Below are 21,306 nucleotides of genomic sequence, written 5' to 3'. Positions count from 1 at the left end.
ATCTGTATAAATAGAGAAAGACCTCTTAAACTGAAAATAGAAGTTAATAACCCCAGTACAGGTGGAAGAGAACATATTTTGACTATGCGCTCTGAGTTGGTGGATTTTTTTTTTTTTTTTGCTTTTTGTTGTGTCCTATTGTTGTTTTTCTATGTATGTTAGTATTGATATGCTGGATTATAAGTGAATACGCGACTACTATTTGTGAATACGTGTTATGCATTTTAAATATAAAAGAACTATGTATTTATTTGATTGATGTGCATATATGCTGCTAAGTATTAATTCCCGCATATTTGTTGTATGTCAAAAAAAATGAAAAAAATTTTGTCTAATAAAGATCTATAAAAAAAAAAATGTGATAACATAAGTACAAGTGAAGTCAAGTACATAACTTTTTTTAAATTCCCCTAGAAGAATACCCGACATAGACAGATGTACAGTCGTAATATATATAAAAAAAAATCCTCCACTGCTTCTATGTGATCTCGAAGAATAATGTACTTGTCACTATGCATTCCTGCCCTATGCTTGTTTTAAAAACACCAGATGCAGACACAGGGGCATGGGGAAGGTCAGGGAAGGTACTGGATACTCATATTGTTGCTGAAGCCCTCCCGGGGCTGGGTGCAGTGTAAATGTAAGAAAAAAGGCCCAGGGAAAGCCCTTTGTCTGTGTCGAGATTTATTTTGCCTTTAGGAGATGCAAAATATCAGACAATGGTTGGGGTAAGGGGTCAGAGGAGTGAACAAACAGGGTGGGAAATATATACGAGAAGGTGAAACAAATTACAGGAGAAAGTTAGCCAGAAGAGCTAGAGGAGGAGAAAGACCGAGAGAAAGGATGAGGAGAAAAGAGTTCTCTCAGGGTTTAATTACAAGGAGTACATGCTACCCCCTGCTTGCAGGCCGTATAAACGTCTGTTATTAGAAAATATGACATTAATATGGATCTATGATACCAGTGCTGTCTACTTAAATGTCTCTGCTTGCTTGCAACTTGTCAAACATTCTATTGTATTAAAACACTGATTAAAATAAAGAATTGAACTCTAACATCAATCCTCTGATTATTAAAGCACTGGACAAAACTGTTCTAGACTATGAACGTTAGAATGTTTTAACTTATTACTCCCTTTAATGTTTTACATTGACAGGACTTGTCCCAAGACACCATCTTGAAAATATTATCTTCAATGGACATTGTTGAATTTGTACCATCAAACAAAGTATGTATATATTTAATTGTTTTTAACTCTTTTTCAGCATTAAAGGGATATCTTGGCACCAAAATATCCATGATAATGTGTTTAGTTTTTACAGCATAGTGTGTTTACTTTAACAGTCCTTATTGCCCTCTCTGTTTCGTGAACATTAACCCCTCATGGACAGCGGGTATGCCGTCCTTGGGGACCCAGCTCTAAACGCCGGCGGGCGGCATTGTACGTCCCCGCCGTCCTATTCACTTACCTGCTTTCCAGTAATTCCACGCTGGCGATCGTGATGGGGGGGACTTACCTGGCATCCCAGGGAGACCCCCTGCGTCTGATCCGACCCTTCTGGGCCATGTGATCGCAAGGTCCTTGTGAGGACCTCACGATCATATGGACGGAATAGCTGTCCATAGCAGTGCCAGCAGGGGGAGTGCCTGGAATGACTGGCAGTCCCCCTGCTGTATGAAATAAAGTTAAATAAAGTTTAAACACAGTTTAAAATTAAATAATATATACTTAGATCTCATATAGATATATATATATATATATATATATATATATAGTGTGTGTGTGTGTGTGTGTGTGTGTGTATATATATATATATATATATATATATATATATACACACACATACATACATACACTGTCTAAGTGTATTTTAATTAAATATATATTAAAAAAATTATATATATTTAAAATCTACGTATATATTTATGCAATATTTTTACATAATTAGGTCATTTTTTTTTTAAATTACAATTTGCGGGACCTGCATGACAACCCAGGCAGAAAGTCCAGAGAATTAATTTTGCTAGCACTATATTTAAACCTGTAACTTTCCAAGACGCCATAAAACTTGTATATGGGGACTACTGTTTTACTTGGGAGACTGTGCTGAACACAAATATTAGTGTTTCAAAACAGTAAAGTGTATTACAACAATTATATCGTTGGTGAAAGTGAAGTTTTTTGCATTTTTCACACATGGCACTTACACTGACGATATAATTGTTGTGATACCTTTTACGGTTTTGAAACCCTAATATTTGTGTTCAGCGAAGTCTCCTGAGTATAACAGTACCCCTCATGTACAGGTTTTTTTGTGTTTTTAAAAGTTACAGTGTCAAATATAAGGCTTGCGTTTCAGTTTTTTCACATTGAAATTTGCCGGATTGGTTACTTTGTGTTTGAAACTGTATGGTAGTCAAGGAATGAGAATTTCCCCCATGATGGCATACTATTTGCAAAAGTAGACAGCCCAAGGTATTGCAAATGGGGTATGTCCAGTCTTTTTTAGTAGCCACTTAGTCACAAACACTGGCCAAAATCGGTGTTTAAATTTTGTTTTTTGGATTTGTCACACACAAACAAATATTAACGCTAACTTTGAAGCCTTTGCAAGCCCTCCCCTTCTAGCCAATTACAGACCTTCCAATGCAGCTCAATGAGAAGTATTTGCTAGGCAGGTGATGTGAGCAACTGCCTGCCTCTTGAGATTAGCTCGCTGAACTAAACCAGGAAGTAACATTATAGATTGTCTGTCTGACAGCCAGGGGCTGTAAAAAGGTTAATTTATAAGAGTGATCATTTCTTTTAAAAATTGCAATTTTTATAAAGTGAAAAAATGTACACTCTCTTAATGCATAAAGCACTTCAACAAGCTAAAGTGCTTTAGGTGTCGGAGTGTCCCTCTAACATTTTGTTGTTTTTTGTTTTTTGTTTTTTAATACGTATCCTTAAAATTCCTTCTATGTTCTAAGCAACTATTCTGAAAATTCAGTGTTTCATTGCTCAATAACACGTAATAAAACTGTTCTATTTTTGCAGGTTACTTTTATGTAGAAACATCTGGTATTTATTAAATCCTCCCATTTTGGCTAATGTGGATCTGTTCCTTACAATAGTCGAAAATCTGTCTTTGAATCTATTCCTACACTTTCGAATTAAGATTTAAAAAATGAATTTGAAAATGTCATTAAACTTACAGTTCCTATGGAATATTGTACACCTGCCAACAGCCACTTTAGATCAAGGAGACACTTTCTTTATATCAGAGATTTACAAATTAAAGGGACTCTATAGGCACCCAATCTACTTCATCTAATTAAAGTGGTCTGGGTAAGGTGTCCTTGTCTTCTTAACTCTGCAATGTAAACCATTGTAGTTTAGAGAAACTGCAGTGTTTACTTTAAAGGGCCTTAAGACTGGCTTTAGTGACTAGAGGGCCTTCTACAGTTTCACAAAGTTTGACTCTGTTAAGTGATCTGCCTGAGGATATTCAGCATCTGAGGAAACCACATAAGAAAGCATTGAGCAAATGCTTTCCTATGGGAAGAGCCTAATGCGAGCACGGCACTCGCCGTCCATGTGCATTAAGTCCCCCCGTCGGCTGATATTCGAGGAGGCAGAGCGCAACCAAGCCCAAAAGGACTGTGGCGCTAGAATCGCATTAATGAATGAAGGGTTAGCTAAACATTTATATCTCTGGAGGGGGCCGCGGGGCTAAAGAGAACATTAGTGTTAGGGATAAATCTTTGTATTACTAACATTAAAGTGTTATTTTAACTTTCTGCATATACCAAGCATCCTGGCACGTTTATGTATGTACCTAAGTACACAACACTCTACATATTTCTTTAAATTAATTACTATTGACATTTTAAAGGAGTACTCTAAGAACCCTTACTACTATAGCACACTGTAGTGACTATGTTTCTAGGAGTTGAAATACTGTTACACATGCCTTACTTACTGTACACTTACCTGGCTCTGTCAGCTTATGCCGTCTTTCTGATCTGAGCTGGTATGGTAATGTGGAAGTTCATATTTCTGTATTAACAGACCAACTCACACCAAGCTGGGACATTATTCTTTTGCTGTGAGCACCTGCTAACCTGCTTGCACCCAGCTTGACTCTGCGATTATTATTTGACAATCACATACCTACTCTAGCTTACACTCTCGCATGTTTCAACCACAACGTAACTTCATGATAAGAAGTGTCTCACTTTTAATTGCGTGTATGCCCAGGGGTCTCACAGCTCACTGGTGTACAGTTGTAATTTAGCTTGTTCCTCGCACAACATAGAATTAACGTGTTTTATCAGCATAACTTAGACTGCCTCTACCGTGAAATTCTGTTTAAAGCTGTTAAACCTTATAAGCTCCTGACGTTAACTAAAATGTCTATCCTACCTTTTTAGTAACTATCAGCCTGATTAAAACTAATGTTGTAGACATTTATATCTAGCCTGACTCCTTTTAAAAAATTGTGCTGTCAATGTTCGCCATGAAACTGTTTATTCTTTGTTATACCATCGACTTGTATCTGCTGGCGTGGCGATATAAGCATGTCTGTCAATCTAAGCACTACAAAAATAAAGAATTAAAAAAAAAAAAAGTAACCATAAGAAAAAGCAATTTACTATACTAGATACATGTATAAAACTGAACTTTTATTAATTAAATATAAGAAAAAGATATCACAACATATAAACATACAAAAAATATATACCAGCTCAATGAGCTAGAATATGATCAAATCAACCACACTACAAACACAGATAATGATAAACTCAATCTCTAAAGTAATTAACGAAATGGATGAGTGAATACCATGCTTATCACTCTTTCACTAAAGTAATTATCAATAAGGGTAAATAAATACTATCCCTATCTGATAGTAGCTCATACAGCTTACTCCCTACTCTGTTAATTCGTATTGAATTTACAGGGTAGCACTTTTTCCCCCCTAATTGTTATGCTCATTATACCATACTTTAGAATAAATAAAAATAATCTGAAACTCTGCATTCCATTTTCCTTAGCGCTGTGAACAGCCTCTGTTAGTTTGTCTTAAACTTTTGTTTTTACCTTCCAGCTAGTAGAAACTGATGAAACTGTGAAGAAACCTGATCAAATGCCGGTGAGCAGTGAGGATGAAAGGATTGCCCTTTTTCAGTTGGAGGGTGTGATATCTGCTGGCCATGTGACTAAACGTAAGCACCAGCCACACACACATCATTTCTACACATCCCAATGCACTGTAATCTCCAAATCAATTCTCTAATAAGAAGTGTTTACAAATTGAATTGCAAAGTTCCTTTGCATCATGTCTCCTCATGAAATGTTCAAAGTTGCACTCCACTGCCCAAAATTAAATAAAAATCACTGTGTAATCGATAAACTGCCAATGAAAATATATATGCATTTTATTATACATTTTGTCATTTTGGGTATATCTGAAAACAAATTTGCCAAAGCTACAGTTCTCTTTTCTGCCCTCTCCTTCTCACCCCGTCCAGACTTTCTGTGGCTGTCCAATCACAGACTTCCCAATGCAGCTCAATGAGAAGTCTTTTCAAGGCTGGTGCTCCAGGCAATTAGCTGCCTCTTGAGTTTATCTCCACTAAGCTAACCAAACCAGGAAGTACCAGACCGGTTATCTGACAGCCAAGGAGGTGTAACAAGGTTAATTTGTAAAAGTGCCAATTTCTGTTTAAATCTGCATTTTTTTGTCAAATGAAAATAAAGAGGACATACTCTGTACACATAAAGCACATCAGCAAGTTGAAATGCTTTGTGGAACTGGAGTGTCCATTTAAAGCAACACTCCAGACCCCTAAAGCATTCTAGCTTTTTCATTTTGGGAAAAAGTGCTGATTACATTAGAAATTGAAAGGTTCATAAATGATACTGGTTGCACCCTTGGCTTTATACGCAAACAACAGGTCCTGTTATTTCCTGGTTTGGTTAGCTGAGTTGCACTGAACTTAAAAGGCAGCTATTGCCCCCAGCACTTGCCTTGCAAAGACTACTCATTGAGATGCATTGTGAAGTCTGATTGCACAGCCATAGAAAGTCTGGTTGGAGTTAGAAGGGATGGGTTTGCAAAAGCAGCAGGCAAGAGATCTGCAGGTTTTGCAAGCTGTTTTTAGACAGAATTCCAACCAAAAAATGCATAACTAAATGAATGCAAGTTATCGTTTGGAGTTTATCTACTACGCAGTGATTGTTATTTATTCTGTATTGGGTAGTGGAGTGTCCCTTTAAATTTAGTCTCTTTGGCGATACAGCATTTAAAGGACTACTGTCACTTTAAAACCTATTTTTAGAATAAGAATCTTTTTATCAAGTTTTGAAAGGAAATTAATTTTTTTTAATGATTTATGTAAAAAGAATAAAAAAATAGAGAGTAACTCATCCCTTACTTTAGTATATGACCGGGTTGTACTGTGTTTGAAAATAGAAACTCTCTCTGATTTTCCCTGCTTCACTCTCTGCATAATAACATAGAGTAACTGTTTGTTTTAAAACACTGTCTGAACAAAAGTGCATGTATATGGCCGATGGATGCTTTCATATACTTAAGGAAAGGTTGACTTTTTCTCTCTTTATTTTTATTTTTTTTTAAATGTCCCTTATTAAAATAAATCTATTTCCATTCAAAACTTAATGAAAATAGTATTCTATTAAAGGTACACTATAGTCACCAGAACAGCTACAGCTCATTTTATTTGTTTCGGTGATTATAGACGGTCCCTGCAGGCATTTTCATGCAAACACTGTCTTTTCAGAGAACAGGTAGTGTTTACTTTAAAGCCTAGGGACACCTACAGTAGCCACTCCTCAGATGCTACTTGCTTCCTGGGGCAGTGCTGCGGCGTTCAGCGTCTCCACGCTTTGCATTGGGACGCTGAACTTTTCCCATAGATATGCATTTGTTCAGTACATCTTTACGAGGAGATGCTGATTGGCCTGGCTGGCTTTTGGCCCCTCCCCCACCCTGAATCCTTCGTGATCTCAGCCAATGCAATGCTTTTTCAAATGGGCGGACCCTAAATGCTGGTTTTAACTCTATAGGGTCAGGAATAAATGTTTGTATTCCTGACCCTATAGTGTTCCTTTAAAAATATAATTTAAAGGTGACGTTTAGTCCTTTAACACTGCAAAGCAAAGTTCTGTTGGCATGCAACTACAATCCTATGATTCCTGTTACTCACAAACTGGGAGCTGGTTTTGAAACAGACAGAATAAAAGGAAGTTTAAGAAGCGATTCAAACACCATAACCACTATAACACACTGTAGTGGTTATGGTGCAAAGGAGTGCTCTGACACTTCTCCATATTAAGTAGTCAAACAGTTTTAAAATGGTTTGCCTTCTTGCCTTGGGTTCGCTGGTCGCCGCTCCCCTCTGCCACTAAAGCTGCAAGATAGACCGGAGTCCATGAGCTTCTGTTTGCTACCTGAGCAAAGCTCTGCACCACCAGACTTGGCTCAGAAAGACTTTTCTGCTCTTCTAGCTGTAATGAAGGGAGACCCAAGGTAAGAAGTCCAACCATTCTAAGCAGTTTGACTACTTACAATGGCATGGATGCCAAGGCACACTGTTTTGGTAATGATGTTTGCAGTGTTGCTTTAAAGGAATACACCAGGCAACATTACTTAATTGTATTTAAGTTGTTATGGAATGAATTGAACAAAGTTATTGTCTCAGGACCATGGGGTTAACTAATGGTTTAACCCAAAAGTCTTCTGTTCAGTGCTGGACTGCTCTGCCCCCAAACTTCCATTGCGGTCAGAGACTTGAAATAGGAAGCCTCAGATAGGACACCACTGAAACTTATTTTGGGGAGCTACTGATAGGCTGAGAATTTCAGGGACAGACCTAATCGAAGCTGCACAGAAGAATTTAGGGTTAAACTGTCCATTAACAGTAAGCCAGTATCAGGGAGCATCTGGCAGCATTGCAACTTAATTCTGATTCAGTTGTTATGGTGCCTGGAATGTTCCTTTAAGTTGAAAGTCTACTTTATCATTTTTACCTACATTTCTGTGTAATAAATAGCAATGACATGAAATGATATGCAGTCTGAAGTGCCATCTTAATTATGGTTGTGAGTGTTTATGGACACACTCTGTTTACCCAAAACCAATCCAATTTTTCTCAGTAACTGTGTTATTTTTATTGTTTTCATTTTTTACAGTCAATAGGTGTATTTCTTATAGTTATATGGGATTATTAAATTGAGAATTGACCAGAGAAATGCAAATTTAAGGCTAAAATGGGGGGGGGGGGGGATATATATTTTGAACTGCAGGCTCCTGGTCCATATTTGACATGTCATGATCTTGTGGATAATATGGTTTGTGTTTATAGTGTTGAACATTTTTCTCATACTGTATGTTTTTCAATGGGCAGATGACCTTCATATGAATTACCTATCATTTGAAAAGGATGATGACAGCAACGAGCATATCAATTTTATCACTGCAGCTTCCAACTTGAGAGCAAAGATGTACAACATTGAGCCGGCTGATAGACTGAAAACCAAACGTATTGCAGGGAAAATAATTCCTGCGATAGCAACAGCCACTGCTGCGGTATCTGGACTGGTTAGTACCCACATACAATTGTAAAACTAGATGATTAAAGGAGCACTATAGCGTTCGTAATACCAATGCTTTCCTATGGGGATATGGAGATTTTATGGACATTTTTTTTAACCCTGTAATGTAAACATTACACTTTCTCTGAAACTGCAGTGTTTTACATTGCAGAGTTAAGTGACAGTGACATTTCATCCAGACCACTTGAATGAGATTAAGTTGTTCTGGTACCTGTAATGTCCCTTTAAGTCCTAGCTGGACATTTATAACTAGACAATCAAGTCTTAAAGTCACTGATGCCTTGCACAACTTGTATAAGGTTAATGGGTTTATTCACACTTTTGAATTCTTTGAATAAACCAAAATGTTTGCTATCCCAGAGCTTGGCACATTAAGAGCTTGTTTTCAACCTTGTCTTCAAAAGGAAACTATAGTGCCAGGAAACACAGTTGTTTTCCTGGCACTATAGGTCCATATAGTAGCCCTCACCCACGGTGCAGAAGGAGTAAAAAAAACAAAAAAAAACCTTCTGCCACGTAACTCAGTCCAGCTCCAATGTCCCTCTGTGATGGCTTGGGCTTCACCTCCGTTCCCCCCCATCGCCAGTGGGGGAGACCTAATGTGCATGCGCGTCGATCGCCACGCTCGCATAAAGGATTTCCCCATAGGAAAACTTTCCTGTGGGGTTTTGGGTGATGCTGAACTTCCCCATGCATAGCGTGAGGACGTCCAGCGTCAGGTGACCAAAAGTTGCCTAACGACCAGGAAGTCCCAGACATCTACTAGAGGTGGAGTTAACCCTAACAGGTAATTATTACAGTTTAAAAAAAAAAAAAAAAAACTGTAATAATTACCTTTGCAGGGTTAAGTCACCTGGAACAGTGCATCAAGACCACTTCAATGAGCTGAAGTGGTCTGCATGCCTATAGTGTCCTTTTAAATATCTGCTCTTGATATTAACAATAGATATTCGAAGCCACATAGGACCGTCGCGTTTCCCATCAACCTTGTTGCTATTTTTTTTGCTTTTCTCATTTTACAATTAGCATACAGCACCACAACTGATGCTGAAGCTGACCATAATGATCATTATTCAGCAACTGAAAATAATTCATGTAGCAATAAATAACCAGAGCAACTACAGCTGGTACAAAGTTAACCTATTCATGCCACCACAGAGAGCAGAAGAATTACCAGATTTTGCTATTAACTTGATGTAAAAATCATGATTTTATTAAAAACACAGAGGCAAGTATTTGCTTATCTCTTTCTTTAATTCCTCCTCAGCAAACATCGAAAGTAATGTACATTAGAAGAACAAAACCCTCCGTATCCCCCTCCCCCTTTCTGCTACAGCACTGAAAGGCACATAAACATAGAAAAGCACAGGGTCACTCATTGAGTAGCGGGCCCTACCCCATTCTTTACTCTATACAAGCTCTCTATGTTAAATATTATGGGCCCATGCTTCGAGTGTTCTATGATTGGTTGGCTTATAAGTCAACCTGTCTATCTATGCACATTACTGAGCATGTCTTCTGAAAGGTGAAATTAGTTGGCGTCTCTGATAACCCATTTAAATCATAGGAATTACTGAATAAAGGGAGATGCCCAGTATTTAGATATATGAATGAAAATATTCTGTGCCCTATTGGGCTCATGATATGTTATGTAAAGTACCCAGGAGATGGCCAGTCTATTGGACCATTGCTAAATATTAGCAACTCTCTTTTATTGAGGTCAAAGGGACCCTGTGCTTTTTTTTTTATTGTTAAAAGCTCTGTGTGTGAGCCAGTCAACTCTCTGTTAACTTAGTTTTTATGTCTTAATTACAGGAAGAGACCAGTTTAACATTTAATCCAGATAGAAGCAGCCTGTAAGCTCTAGAAACAAGGCTAACCAGACTGTTAGGATCTGTTAATGCCTCCCATTATACTCTTGAGGAGTCGTTAAAGGGACACTATAGTCACCTGAACAACTACAGCTTAATGTAGTTGTTCAGGTATGATCTATAGCTCCCTGCAGGCAATCTAATGTAAACACTGTATTTTCAGAGAAAATACAGTGTTTACATTGATTGATAGGAATACCTCCAGTGGCCGTCACTCAGACTGCCACTAGAGGCACTTCCTATCATGCAGGGCCCTAAAAAGGCCCTGTACACGTCAGACGTATTAAAATACGTCTGACGTGTGCAGGAGAGAGAAGGCACTGTGTGCGCGCCTTCTCTTTCCAGCCTGTCAGCAGAGGAGGGGGGCGGGCAAAGACCGCGAGTTGAGCTGTCAGTCAGCTCAGCTCGCGGCCGCGCACACCGCGCGCATGCGCTGTAGTGTGCTCAGGACTTCAGAGGGCGGCATGAATGGCGCCCTCTGAAGTATGTGCGGCGAAGCCGCGCATGCGCACAAGGGAGCAATGACGTTTTCAAATGGAAGCGTCTGATTGCTCCCTGCTCGCGCCCGCCTATTTCGTCATTTTGACGAAATAGGGGGCGCGGCTTCACGAGGCTCCCGGCGCTGGAACCAGGTGAGTAAAGTCCTCTGCCTGGAGAGTCCCTTTAACAGTAATGTTAGGTGGTAATTTACTGTGGCAAATAGTCCGATTTTGCAGCTTAGAAGCGTCTGCTACTCGCCAAGGTTTAGATCACATTAGCATGGCTAGTCAGTAAATGTTACCAACAACATTGGATTTAAGCCCCCAAATGTCATATTTCCCTTAATGTGTGCTTCTCTACTTGTGGTCTTGAACTTTTTTTTTTTATTATTGTTTAATAAAAGTGAGACTTGAGTATGTGTACATAATTTGTGATGTGTTAGATTAGTCTGCCATTTTTAAGGAATACTGTCAGCAATTTATTGTTTAAAGGGATACTCCAGTGCCAGGAAAACAAACAGTTTTCCTGGCACTGCAGGTCCCCTCTCCCTCCCACCTCCCATCCCAGGTTGCTGAAGGGGTTTAAACCCCTTCAGTGACTTACCGGAGTCCAGTGCCGATGTCTCTCGGCGCTGGTCCAGGATCCGCCCACGCTCCTCCCCCGCGGGCGGAGTGAGACCTCATGCGCAGCAATGCCGCGCACGCGCATTAGACCTCCCCATAGGAAAGCATTGAAAAATGCTTTCAATGCTTCCCTATGGGGATTTTAGCAACGCTGGAGGTCCTCCTATAGCGTGAGGACGTCCAGCGACGCTATAGCACAGAAAATCTGTGCTATGAACCAGGAAGTGCCCTCTAGTGGCTGTCTAGTAGACAGCCTCTAGAGGAGGCGTTAACCCTGCAAGGTAAATATTGCAGTTTATGAAAACTGCAATATTTACAGTTGCAGGGTTAAGGGTAGTGGGAGTTGGCACCCAGACCACTCCCCAATGGGCAGAAATGGTCTGGGTGCCTGAAGTGTCCCTTTAATATAATTTTCAGACTATTATTAGTAATGGCCAGGCTGAGTGTAAATGTCAATTTTACTCTGCCCAGTGTGATGATTGGCTGTTTCTTTACACAGGGTTGATTGGCTGTTGGTCTTGTCAACTCAGTCATCATATTCTGCTACATTAGTTGTTTTTATCTGCACATGTGGATGGGTAGGGGAGCTGTATTCGATCTGTTGCATGTGTATGTATGTTTAATTGCTGATTTTTGTTGTTTTATGTTCTCTAAATTACCAGGTTGCATTGGAGTTAATAAAGGTGGTTGGAGGTCATCCATTTGAAGCGTATAAGAATTGCTTTTTCAACCTAGCCATTCCAATAATTGTTTTCACAGAGACTGCAGAAGTAAGGAGGACACATATAAGGTATTGTCTTTTGCACAAGCTACAATGCACCTTCAATGAACATTGTTGGCTGGGTACACGTGAAAAGTACTTCACTGTCCTTTGGAAATATAAAGAAAACAGTCTGTCATTAGAGAACAAAGCACTTTTTTTTTTATAGTTTTGGCTTTTTTTTCTTTACTGTAATTGTTTTATTTTGTAATTAAGTTTGTTTCTGGGCTTTGCTAACTAAGAGGAAATATACAAAAACAGCCTAATATGAGGATCCAAAATTCAATATGGAAAATAAAATTTGACTCCAAGTAGTCTTGATATTGCACCAATATGATAATGATATCGGCAGCATTATAATGGTCAAATGTTTTCGGATATTGCACCAATATGATAATGATATCGGCAGCATTATAATGGTCAAATGTTTTCGGATATTGCACCAATATGATAATGATATCGGCAGCATTATAATGGTCAAATGTTTTCGGATATTGGTATAATTGTCTAATGCCCCACAGTGCACAGCAATGGATATCTAGGCTGGAAAAAAATTATAGTTTATTAAGTTCACATTTTCATACATCTCTTTCATTGTTTTGACAAAAGCAGGCGAAAATCTCATTCTGAAGTAATTTCTTACAAAGGAAAGTGATTATTATTGACTTCATAATGGCTGTATGATTTCACATTAAAATGTATTATTGTTTCTTGCTCACAAATGATTTTTAAGATAATTGAAGTAATAGCATAAGCTCTCTAAGAAGTAAAAAGCATATCTTTATTTGTTCTTAATGTAAATTTCTTACTGCTGTATGTGAATTGCTATCCCTTTGCTTTGCGTGCTGACGTCTAATGTCCAATACACACAGAATTGATATAAGCCAGCCCAAATCGAAACGCTGCTTATACATCGACAAAACAGCGAAGTGAACGTAGTGCTTGGAGTGAAACTTTAATTTTCTAAAGTGGCTTTTATTTTGTTTTGTGTTTTGTTTGCTACAGTTTTAAGTATTATATATTCCATATTTCTTATTTATATAAATATATATATTTTTTGTTATAGGAATGGCATTTCATTTACCATTTGGGACAGATGGACAATATATGGCAATGAAGATTTTACTCTTCTTGATTTCATTAATGCTGTCAAAGTAAGAATAACATAATTTAATAAGTTGCGATAGTATATGATTTCTGCAACTTCTGTCTTCATTCATTGATTTCTGTTTTTACGTTTCCCAATGATTAGTGGGGGTAGACTGGGTGGTAGTAAGTTTAAAAAAAATAAAAAAAAAAATGTAAACCGTTGTTTTTTTTTTTTTTTCATTTTGGCTTTTTTTTTTTTCTTATTGATGGCTTTCTTTCAATTCTAACTAAATGTTATGTTTATTTCTAAAGCTCACAGCTGTTGATTTTGCATGTCACTTTACAAACACGATCAACAAAATTCGAAATGCAATCTCCCCTACTCCTACTTGGCTTCCACTACCAACACCATTTCCCCTGTCTCTGAGCAAGAGGTTTCTAATGTTCCCCATTCCTCCCATCCCTCGACATGTTTTCATAATCTGCTCCACTCTTACCTTATCCAATCTTTCCCTTTGTCTGGTCCCACCCCTAGCCTCTCTCTGTCTACTGGCATCTTCCCCTTTTCCCTCAAACAAGCAATCTTCAATCTTATATTGAAAAAGCCATCTCTCCTTCTAACTACCATCCCTAATTTCCACTCCCCTTCTTATCTAAGCTTCTTGAGTGGGTTGTGGATACCCATCTAACTCACTTTCTCAATACTAACTCTTTCCTTGACCCTCTTCAATCTGGCTTCAATTCCCTCGATTCTACTAAACTGCCCTTACCTTTAGGTTTAATCACTGTTAAATACTGGCAAACACTGAAGTTAAGTTCATAATGAAACATATAAGCCATAATAGTATTTCTTTCTGTGATGAACTTAGTGTACTTTTAAATGCCTGGTGGTTCATGTTGATGATTAAAAATCTTGTAATGCTACATTATATACTGCTCTGTATTTTTATAGGAACAATATGGTATAGAGCCAACAATGGTTGTACAAGGAGTTAAAATGTTATATGTTCCTGTTATGCCTGGACATGCAAAAAGATTAAAACTTACGTAAGTACTTCATCCCATCATCCTACCTTCCTACCTCTTGAATTGTTAATTGTTTAAAGGACCACTGAAGTCATTCAGACCACTTTGTCTGGGTGCAGCAATTCTGTTATTTTAACCTTCGTTGATGTTGCGGTAGGTGAAGATGTGAGCAGGGGGAAGGCGAGTTCATTGGCCAAGATAGCGAGCTGATTGCTCTTAGCCACCTTTCTGAACTGTGGCTTAACTGAGAGATGAGAGCTTCTGATCCCAAGAAGCCTGGCCTCCAATTAATGTGGTGGAGGTGCAGCTATGCTTCCACCTTGCATCATACCAGTTAATACCAATGATTGAGGCAGTGATTGGCTGAGAACACTGCCTACTATCACTGGCATGACATAAAGAAAAACATAACTCCACTTCTGCCATTTCATAATTGGAGCATTTGCTACTGAGCATCTCTAATAGCTAAATCATGGGTAAATCTTTAAGCAGTGATGTGGGACCCGGCACCCAAGGGATCCAGGCACCGTAACAACTTCACTCAGTCAAAGTGGTTATAGTGCCTTCAGTGTTTCTTTAAATGGATACTCCAGACTCCTAAAGCACTATAGCTTGTTGAAGTACATTATGTGTGATGAGTGTGTGTTTTTTTTTTTTTAATTTTACAAAACGTGCAGGTTGGTTTCAATAGAAATTAGTGCTTCTAGAAATTAACCTTGTTACACCCCCTGGCTATCAGACAACCGGTCCTTTGACTTACTGATTGGTTAGCTCAGGGGAGCTAAATTCGAGTGCTTAGAGCATCTGCCTTGCAGAAACAGTCTGGGCGGGGTTAGAAGGGGAGAACTTGCAAAGGCAGCAGATAATGCCTCGTTTACACTGAGCGGATCGGTTCGGTTCATTTCGGTACGGTTCGCTATTTTGGGTGTTTCCATTATGAAAGTGGTCCATACAAGCGAACCGTACCAATCCATTCAGGGTCCTGCTTCAGATGTAGGGCCATAGAAAATGGAACGGTTTGGTTAGGGCGGAACTACTATACAATCCATTGATTGGTGGACAGGAAGAGCATTTTTTCTAAACCCTGCATGGCCCTGAAGGTCTGACTTGCAGTGGAAACGCTCACCAGAATGGGCTGGTCCATTCTAAACCTTCCAAACTGTACCAACCCGAACCAATCCGCTCAGTGGAAACGAGGCATAAGAGAACTGCAGCTTTTGCAGGCTGTTTTTAGATATGCCCCCAAAATGTATTTATGCATTATTTTCATTGGGTTAGATCTTTTGATTTTATTTATTTATTTTTAATTTTGGTGTCCCTTTAACTTTTTTTAGACATCTTAAAACATTTTTTTTTAAAGATATATATATATATATATATATATATGTGCCATGTGTGAGAAAATGATTTGCTTTAGGTGTACATGCTTTTGAGTATATTAGCAGTGGAACATTCTTTAGCTCATGGCTTTATGTGATGGCGAGAAAAGTTATGCGTGACCGAGCATTTGCTGCTAAACTGTGAGCAGTAATGCCTATTCCAGTACCTATGGAAATAAGGCTCCATAACCACTTAAATCCGTTGAAATGGTTATTGTGCCTACAATATCCCTTTAATATATGTGTTAACGCTAAAGTGTGAAAGCTGTTAATGTGCACATTACCTAGTTAATCTGCAGATTAAATGATTTGCTACGTTAAAGTGCGGAATCTTGAGTTTTCCGCATTTTACCTAGGTAATTGCACTTTAACGATACGGAAGCCGTTAATGTGCACAACGTTTCTCTCATTTTGGTTTAAATGAGAGCGCAAAACCAAAACGAGAGAAAAGTTTGTTTCTCTCATTTTAGTTTCGCCTGCTTCTCTCATTTCCTTTCCCTACACCTTCCCCCTCTCCCTCCACTTTTACTTTGGTTTCGCCAGTCTTGGCGTCGCGTTGGTTTCGCGGGTTTCACCAGTGTCTTGCTTCTCATAATTTGCGTCGTCTGCCAGTTTTAAAGCAGATACCTTTAACACCGTTTTAAAGCAGATAAATTTAACTCCTAGCTGCCAGTTTTAAAGCAGATACATTTAACTCCTAGCACAGAATTGTTGAGTAAAATGAAGAAAAGATTCTTGGCAAACCTCGTTAGCGAGATTTAAAATATAATAGTGTTTTAATGACAAAACGAAAGTATGATTCCATAATTGAAGATGTAAAGCGAATAAAAGTTTCCAAGAAGAAAGAATCATCTCGAGATTATCGGATAATTCAAAGGTATGATGTGTTTGACTGTACAAGGCTGTGAAAAACTCATTGAGCCGTTGTCAGATGCGCAAGAAAGTGTGAAAAAGTTTGCCCATGCCAAAGAATTGTTTGACATATTGTATTCTATTTATTTGTCAATTGGCCACGGTGGAAGAGACAGAAAGATCAAGCAATTAAATACACTTTATAAAAACATTACCCAAGCCCAAATAGAAATGTTTTTGGATTTATGTGAACCTTGTCAACAAAAAGAAAAAAGTGCGAAAAAAGGGATTGTTGTAAAGCCGATTATTTCATTGCATTTCAATAGCAGATGCCAGGTGGATCTCATCGATTACCAATCTCAACCAGATGGAAAGTTTAAGTTTCTTCTCGTATACCAAGACCACTTAACAAAATTTGTTGTATTGAAGCCGCTCACATCAAAACGGGCGGATGAAGTAGCCTATAACTTGCTTGGTATTTTTCTCCTTTTTGGCGCTCCAAGTATTTTGCATTCTGATAACGGACGCAAATTTTGTAATAAAATCTTAGAAAGTGTAACACAGTTGTGACCAGAAATCAAAATGGTTAATGGCAAACCTAGACACAGCCAAAGTCAAGGAAGTGTAGAACAAGCGAATCAAGACATTGAAAACATGCTCACTACTTGGATGGCTGATAACCAAACCAACAAGTGGAGTGAGGGCGTACAATCTTGCCTATCATTCTGCAATTAAATGAAGTCCATACAAAGTCATGTTCGGTTGTCCCACAAAAGTGGGATTGTCTTCTTCTATTGTACCACAAAGAGCAAAGCCGCCATCAGGGGGTGACAACCATAATGGCCGCCATTATTACGTGTAGCGGCGGAACTGCCGCCGGTGCAGTTGCACCGGCGCCCGCACGCTGATGGGGCCCATCAGGTGGCCCATGCACTTAGGGCCACCCGATGGACCCCATATCTTCAGGGGCCCGGTAAGCGCTGCGGCCGTGGTATAACGCGACCGGGCCCCTTTAAAGAAAAAAATGCCGCCGCAGCGCAAGTGCTGCTGGGAGGAAGTGGTCACTTCCTCCCAGCTCACTCCGCGCGGGAGGAGCGCCCGCCCGACAATGAAGAGGGAGAGCCAGCCGACTGCCAGTCCCATCAGCCCCAGCCAGCCACCCTCCTGCAAAGACAAGGTAAGAAACAGGAGGGTGGCTGGAAAATGAGATGTATGTATGTCTGTGTGTCTGTCTGTGTGTCTGTCTGTGTGTGTGTGTGTGTCTGTGTGTGTGTGTGTCTGTCTGTGTGTGTGTCTGTGTGTGTGTGTGTCTGTCTGTGTGTGTGTCTGTGTGTGTGTGTGTGTGTCTGTCTGTGTGTGTGTCTGTGTGTGTGTCTGTGTGTGTGTGTCTGTGTGTGTGTGTCTGCCTGTGTGTGTGTATGTCTGCCTGTGTGTGTGTATGTCTGCCTGTGTGTGTGTATGTCTGCCTGTGTGTGTGTTGGTCTGCCTGTGTGTGTGTTGGTCTGTGTGTATGTATGTCAGTGTATGTATGTCTGCATGACATTATGAATGTGTGTATGTATGGATGTCAGTGTCTGTATGAATGTATGTATGCCAGTATGAATGTATGTATGTAACTATGTCTATCTGTATGCATGTCATTATGTGTGTATGAATGTCAGTGTATGTATGTCTACATGTCATTATGAGTGTGTGTATGTCTGTCTGTATGAATGTATGTATGACTGTATATCTGTATGGCATTATGAATGTGTCTGTGTCTGTATGTCCTTATGCATGTGTGTCTGTATGTATGTTAGTATGTGTCTGTCACTATGTACGCCTGTGTGTCTGTATATGTGTGTATGTCTCAGTATGTGTGTGTCAGTATGTATGCCTATATGCGTATCAGTATGTGTGTCTGATAGTATGTCTCAGTGTGTGTGTGTGTGTGTGTGTATCTGTGTCATTTTGTATCAGTGAATGTGTTTGTGTCTGTGTGTGTGTATTCCTGTGGGCGGGATTTTTGGAAGCGGGCCCCCAGGGGCCCAGACCCTGAGCTCAGTTAGGGGCCCCAAAATTTCTGGTGGCGGCCCTGACAAAGTGTATCACATTCGATAAATACTGATTCACAAGAGACTGTGATTATGGGATCACAGTCAAATCTTACTCAAGAGGACATTCCGTTATCCCCCTGCTTCTACAGAATCACCTATAGAAAGACAAGAATTTATTGATAGTAATCTTAAACTGCCTTCTATACCGTTGATGGAGGATATAGTTATGAAGAATATTCAGTTACCATGCACCTCCAAGGAATCACCGCTGCATGTTGAAGTCATCACTGAGTTACCCTCAACTTCAGCAAAATCGGCATCACAGTTTCGTACAGAGCCTGTAAAGAGGACTATACAAGACATGGTCTGTATGGTTTGCTCAAAAGCAGCATCAGGTGCTCACAAGTGTAAATCTTGTGAAATGTTTGTTCACGTAATTTGTGGTGAAATTGGTCCTAAAGAGGAAGGGTATGGTAAGAATGTATTGTGCAACATCTGTAAAAAAAAAATCTGGATCAGAAAATACAGCGTGATGAATCCAAGAAAGGTTTAGAAAAGCAAGCAAAGAAAATGTTAGCAGTTTCTAATGCAAAGCACCCAAATGTCGATGGTGTCACTGTGAGAATTAAAGTACCCGAAGTAGACAGAGCAAAAACTGATGCCCGCTCGATTTTAGCTGTGGTTCTTGGTAAAACAGAGGGTGGCTTTTATAAACTTGGTACTAAAACTGGTATTTTGAAACAATTGTATGCAAAATCGGAATTCAGTGTTTGCAAAGAGAGATTTTTAACGAAAGAAGATGTCCCTGCTGTAGAAATATATCTTTACGTCAAACAGCAATCAAACAATCCCTTGGTAGTGGGCAGGGTTTCAGAAAATGTGACTGCAAATCTAAAATAGGTGTATATACCACAAATAGGTGTGCTTGTCGCAAAAAACAATTGCTATGTAATTCAAAGTGTCGCCAATCTTTAGATTGCACTAATAAGTAAGCATAGTTTTATCGTATGTTTAGCAAATTCATTTCCTTAATTGTTTGATTCTTTCTATTGTATTTTTTTTTAACAGAAACGTACAAAAATGTTGCTGTTGTTCCAGCAAAGATCTTATTTTCACTTTAACGAGAACTAACTTGATTCTTGTTTGATTGTATTAACTTACTTCTTTGTTGATAAATAAATAACATTGCTAATTTAAGCGTAGAGAAACGTTGCTATTGTTCCAGCAAAGATCTTATTTTCACTTTAACGAGTGCCTAGTAGGTAATTTGCAGATTACCTAGGTAATTTGAGAAATGAAACCATTTTCACCACTTTAACGGATCACCGTAGTTAATCTGCACATTACCTAGATAATCTGCAGAATAACTGATTTGTGCACTTTAGCGGTAACATGTACAAATTGTGTGTGTGTGTATTTATTTATGTTTTACTTTATTTTTATTCCATACAGGATGCACAAACTTGTGAAGCCCGGAGTTGATAAGAAATACGTTGACCTGACTGTGTCTTTTGCTCCGGAAATCGATCAGGATGAAGACTTACCCGGGCCACCTGTGAGATACTATTTCAGGCCCGAGAACAATTAACATCTCCTGCACTAGTATTACCCTGTGTTCATGTGTTGGTACTACTTGTCACAACTAGATGAAGCCTTAATTATGAGGAAAATGTGAAAGTAGTAAATTGCACTAATATTTTACATAACAGATACTAAGTATATTGTGTCCTTAGAACTTGTATGACTTGGTTTACCAGAAGATTTGGTTATGAAATTGTTTGAGATGCAATATTAAAACAGGATACAGGGGGAGGACCACGATAATTATTTTTGACTTATGTCTGTTGTACCTCCTTTCATAATGCTAAATAATTGGATCTGCTAGAGTACTGTATATATAAAAATCTTTGTGCCTTGCAGTTGGTGTCTTTCAAGATGTGCGCACACAAGCTTGTGTGTGAAATATACACGTGAGATTTGTTTTTTGTTTTGTTTTTTAAATTGGGTATCATAACTGTTGCATCGTTAACGTTAAAGGAACTGAGGGTTAACCAAAGTCTGGCTGCAGTTGTTGTGTATATATATATATATAGGATATGTACTAATATGTGTACATAAACAATTAACCTAGTTCAGTGGTTATAGTGCTCATGGATATGTGTCTGTCAGTAGATGTAAGTGGATATCATAATATCACACCTTTCCCTTAATAAAACATAAACCTGTGATGAGATCACAAAGTTTAGGGACACAGGTGCAAATTCATCAAGTCATGTGGATTTCACTAAGTGATCTCAGGGAGAGTGAGTGTTCATGTTCTAGGACTCTCTAATCATAAACCATTTTTTTGCCGAATAAGGTATTTCCTGAACATTCTACTATACCTAACTTTTAAGAAACTGGAGAAAAGCATTTAAATAAACGTCCTTATTCCCAAATGAAATACCCGAGAGTTGTCTCAGACAATCTCTTGTCTAGTTTTAAAATGGGTAGACCTGCCCGTATAACCAACAACATTCGGGTCTGTTTATTTATTATCATAGCTATGACCTTAATGTATTTAAAAA

General features: G+C 38.8%; 1 protein-coding gene across 1 annotated transcript in view; it reads left to right on the top strand.

The window, feature by feature from the left end:
• The window catches only part of UBA6 (ubiquitin like modifier activating enzyme 6), an 84,941-nt gene extending 64,222 nt beyond the window's left edge, over positions 1-20,719 (top strand). The window contains exons 27-33 of the mRNA XM_063458737.1: positions 1,157-1,228; positions 5,094-5,211; positions 8,416-8,609; positions 12,260-12,387; positions 13,424-13,511; positions 14,399-14,493; positions 20,192-20,719. Coding sequence (XP_063314807.1) covers positions 1,157-1,228; positions 5,094-5,211; positions 8,416-8,609; positions 12,260-12,387; positions 13,424-13,511; positions 14,399-14,493; positions 20,192-20,327 — 831 coding nt within the window. The 3' untranslated portion in view covers positions 20,328-20,719. The remainder of the gene's footprint in view (positions 1-1,156; positions 1,229-5,093; positions 5,212-8,415; positions 8,610-12,259; positions 12,388-13,423; positions 13,512-14,398; positions 14,494-20,191) is intronic.
• The last annotated feature ends 587 nt before the right edge of the window (positions 20,720-21,306 follow it).

Source organism: Pelobates fuscus, chromosome 6 (genome assembly GCF_036172605.1).
Source record: "Pelobates fuscus isolate aPelFus1 chromosome 6, aPelFus1.pri, whole genome shotgun sequence".
Lineage (NCBI taxonomy): Eukaryota > Metazoa > Chordata > Amphibia > Anura > Pelobatidae > Pelobates > Pelobates fuscus.
This window is presented reverse-complemented; position numbering and strand designations above follow the sequence as displayed.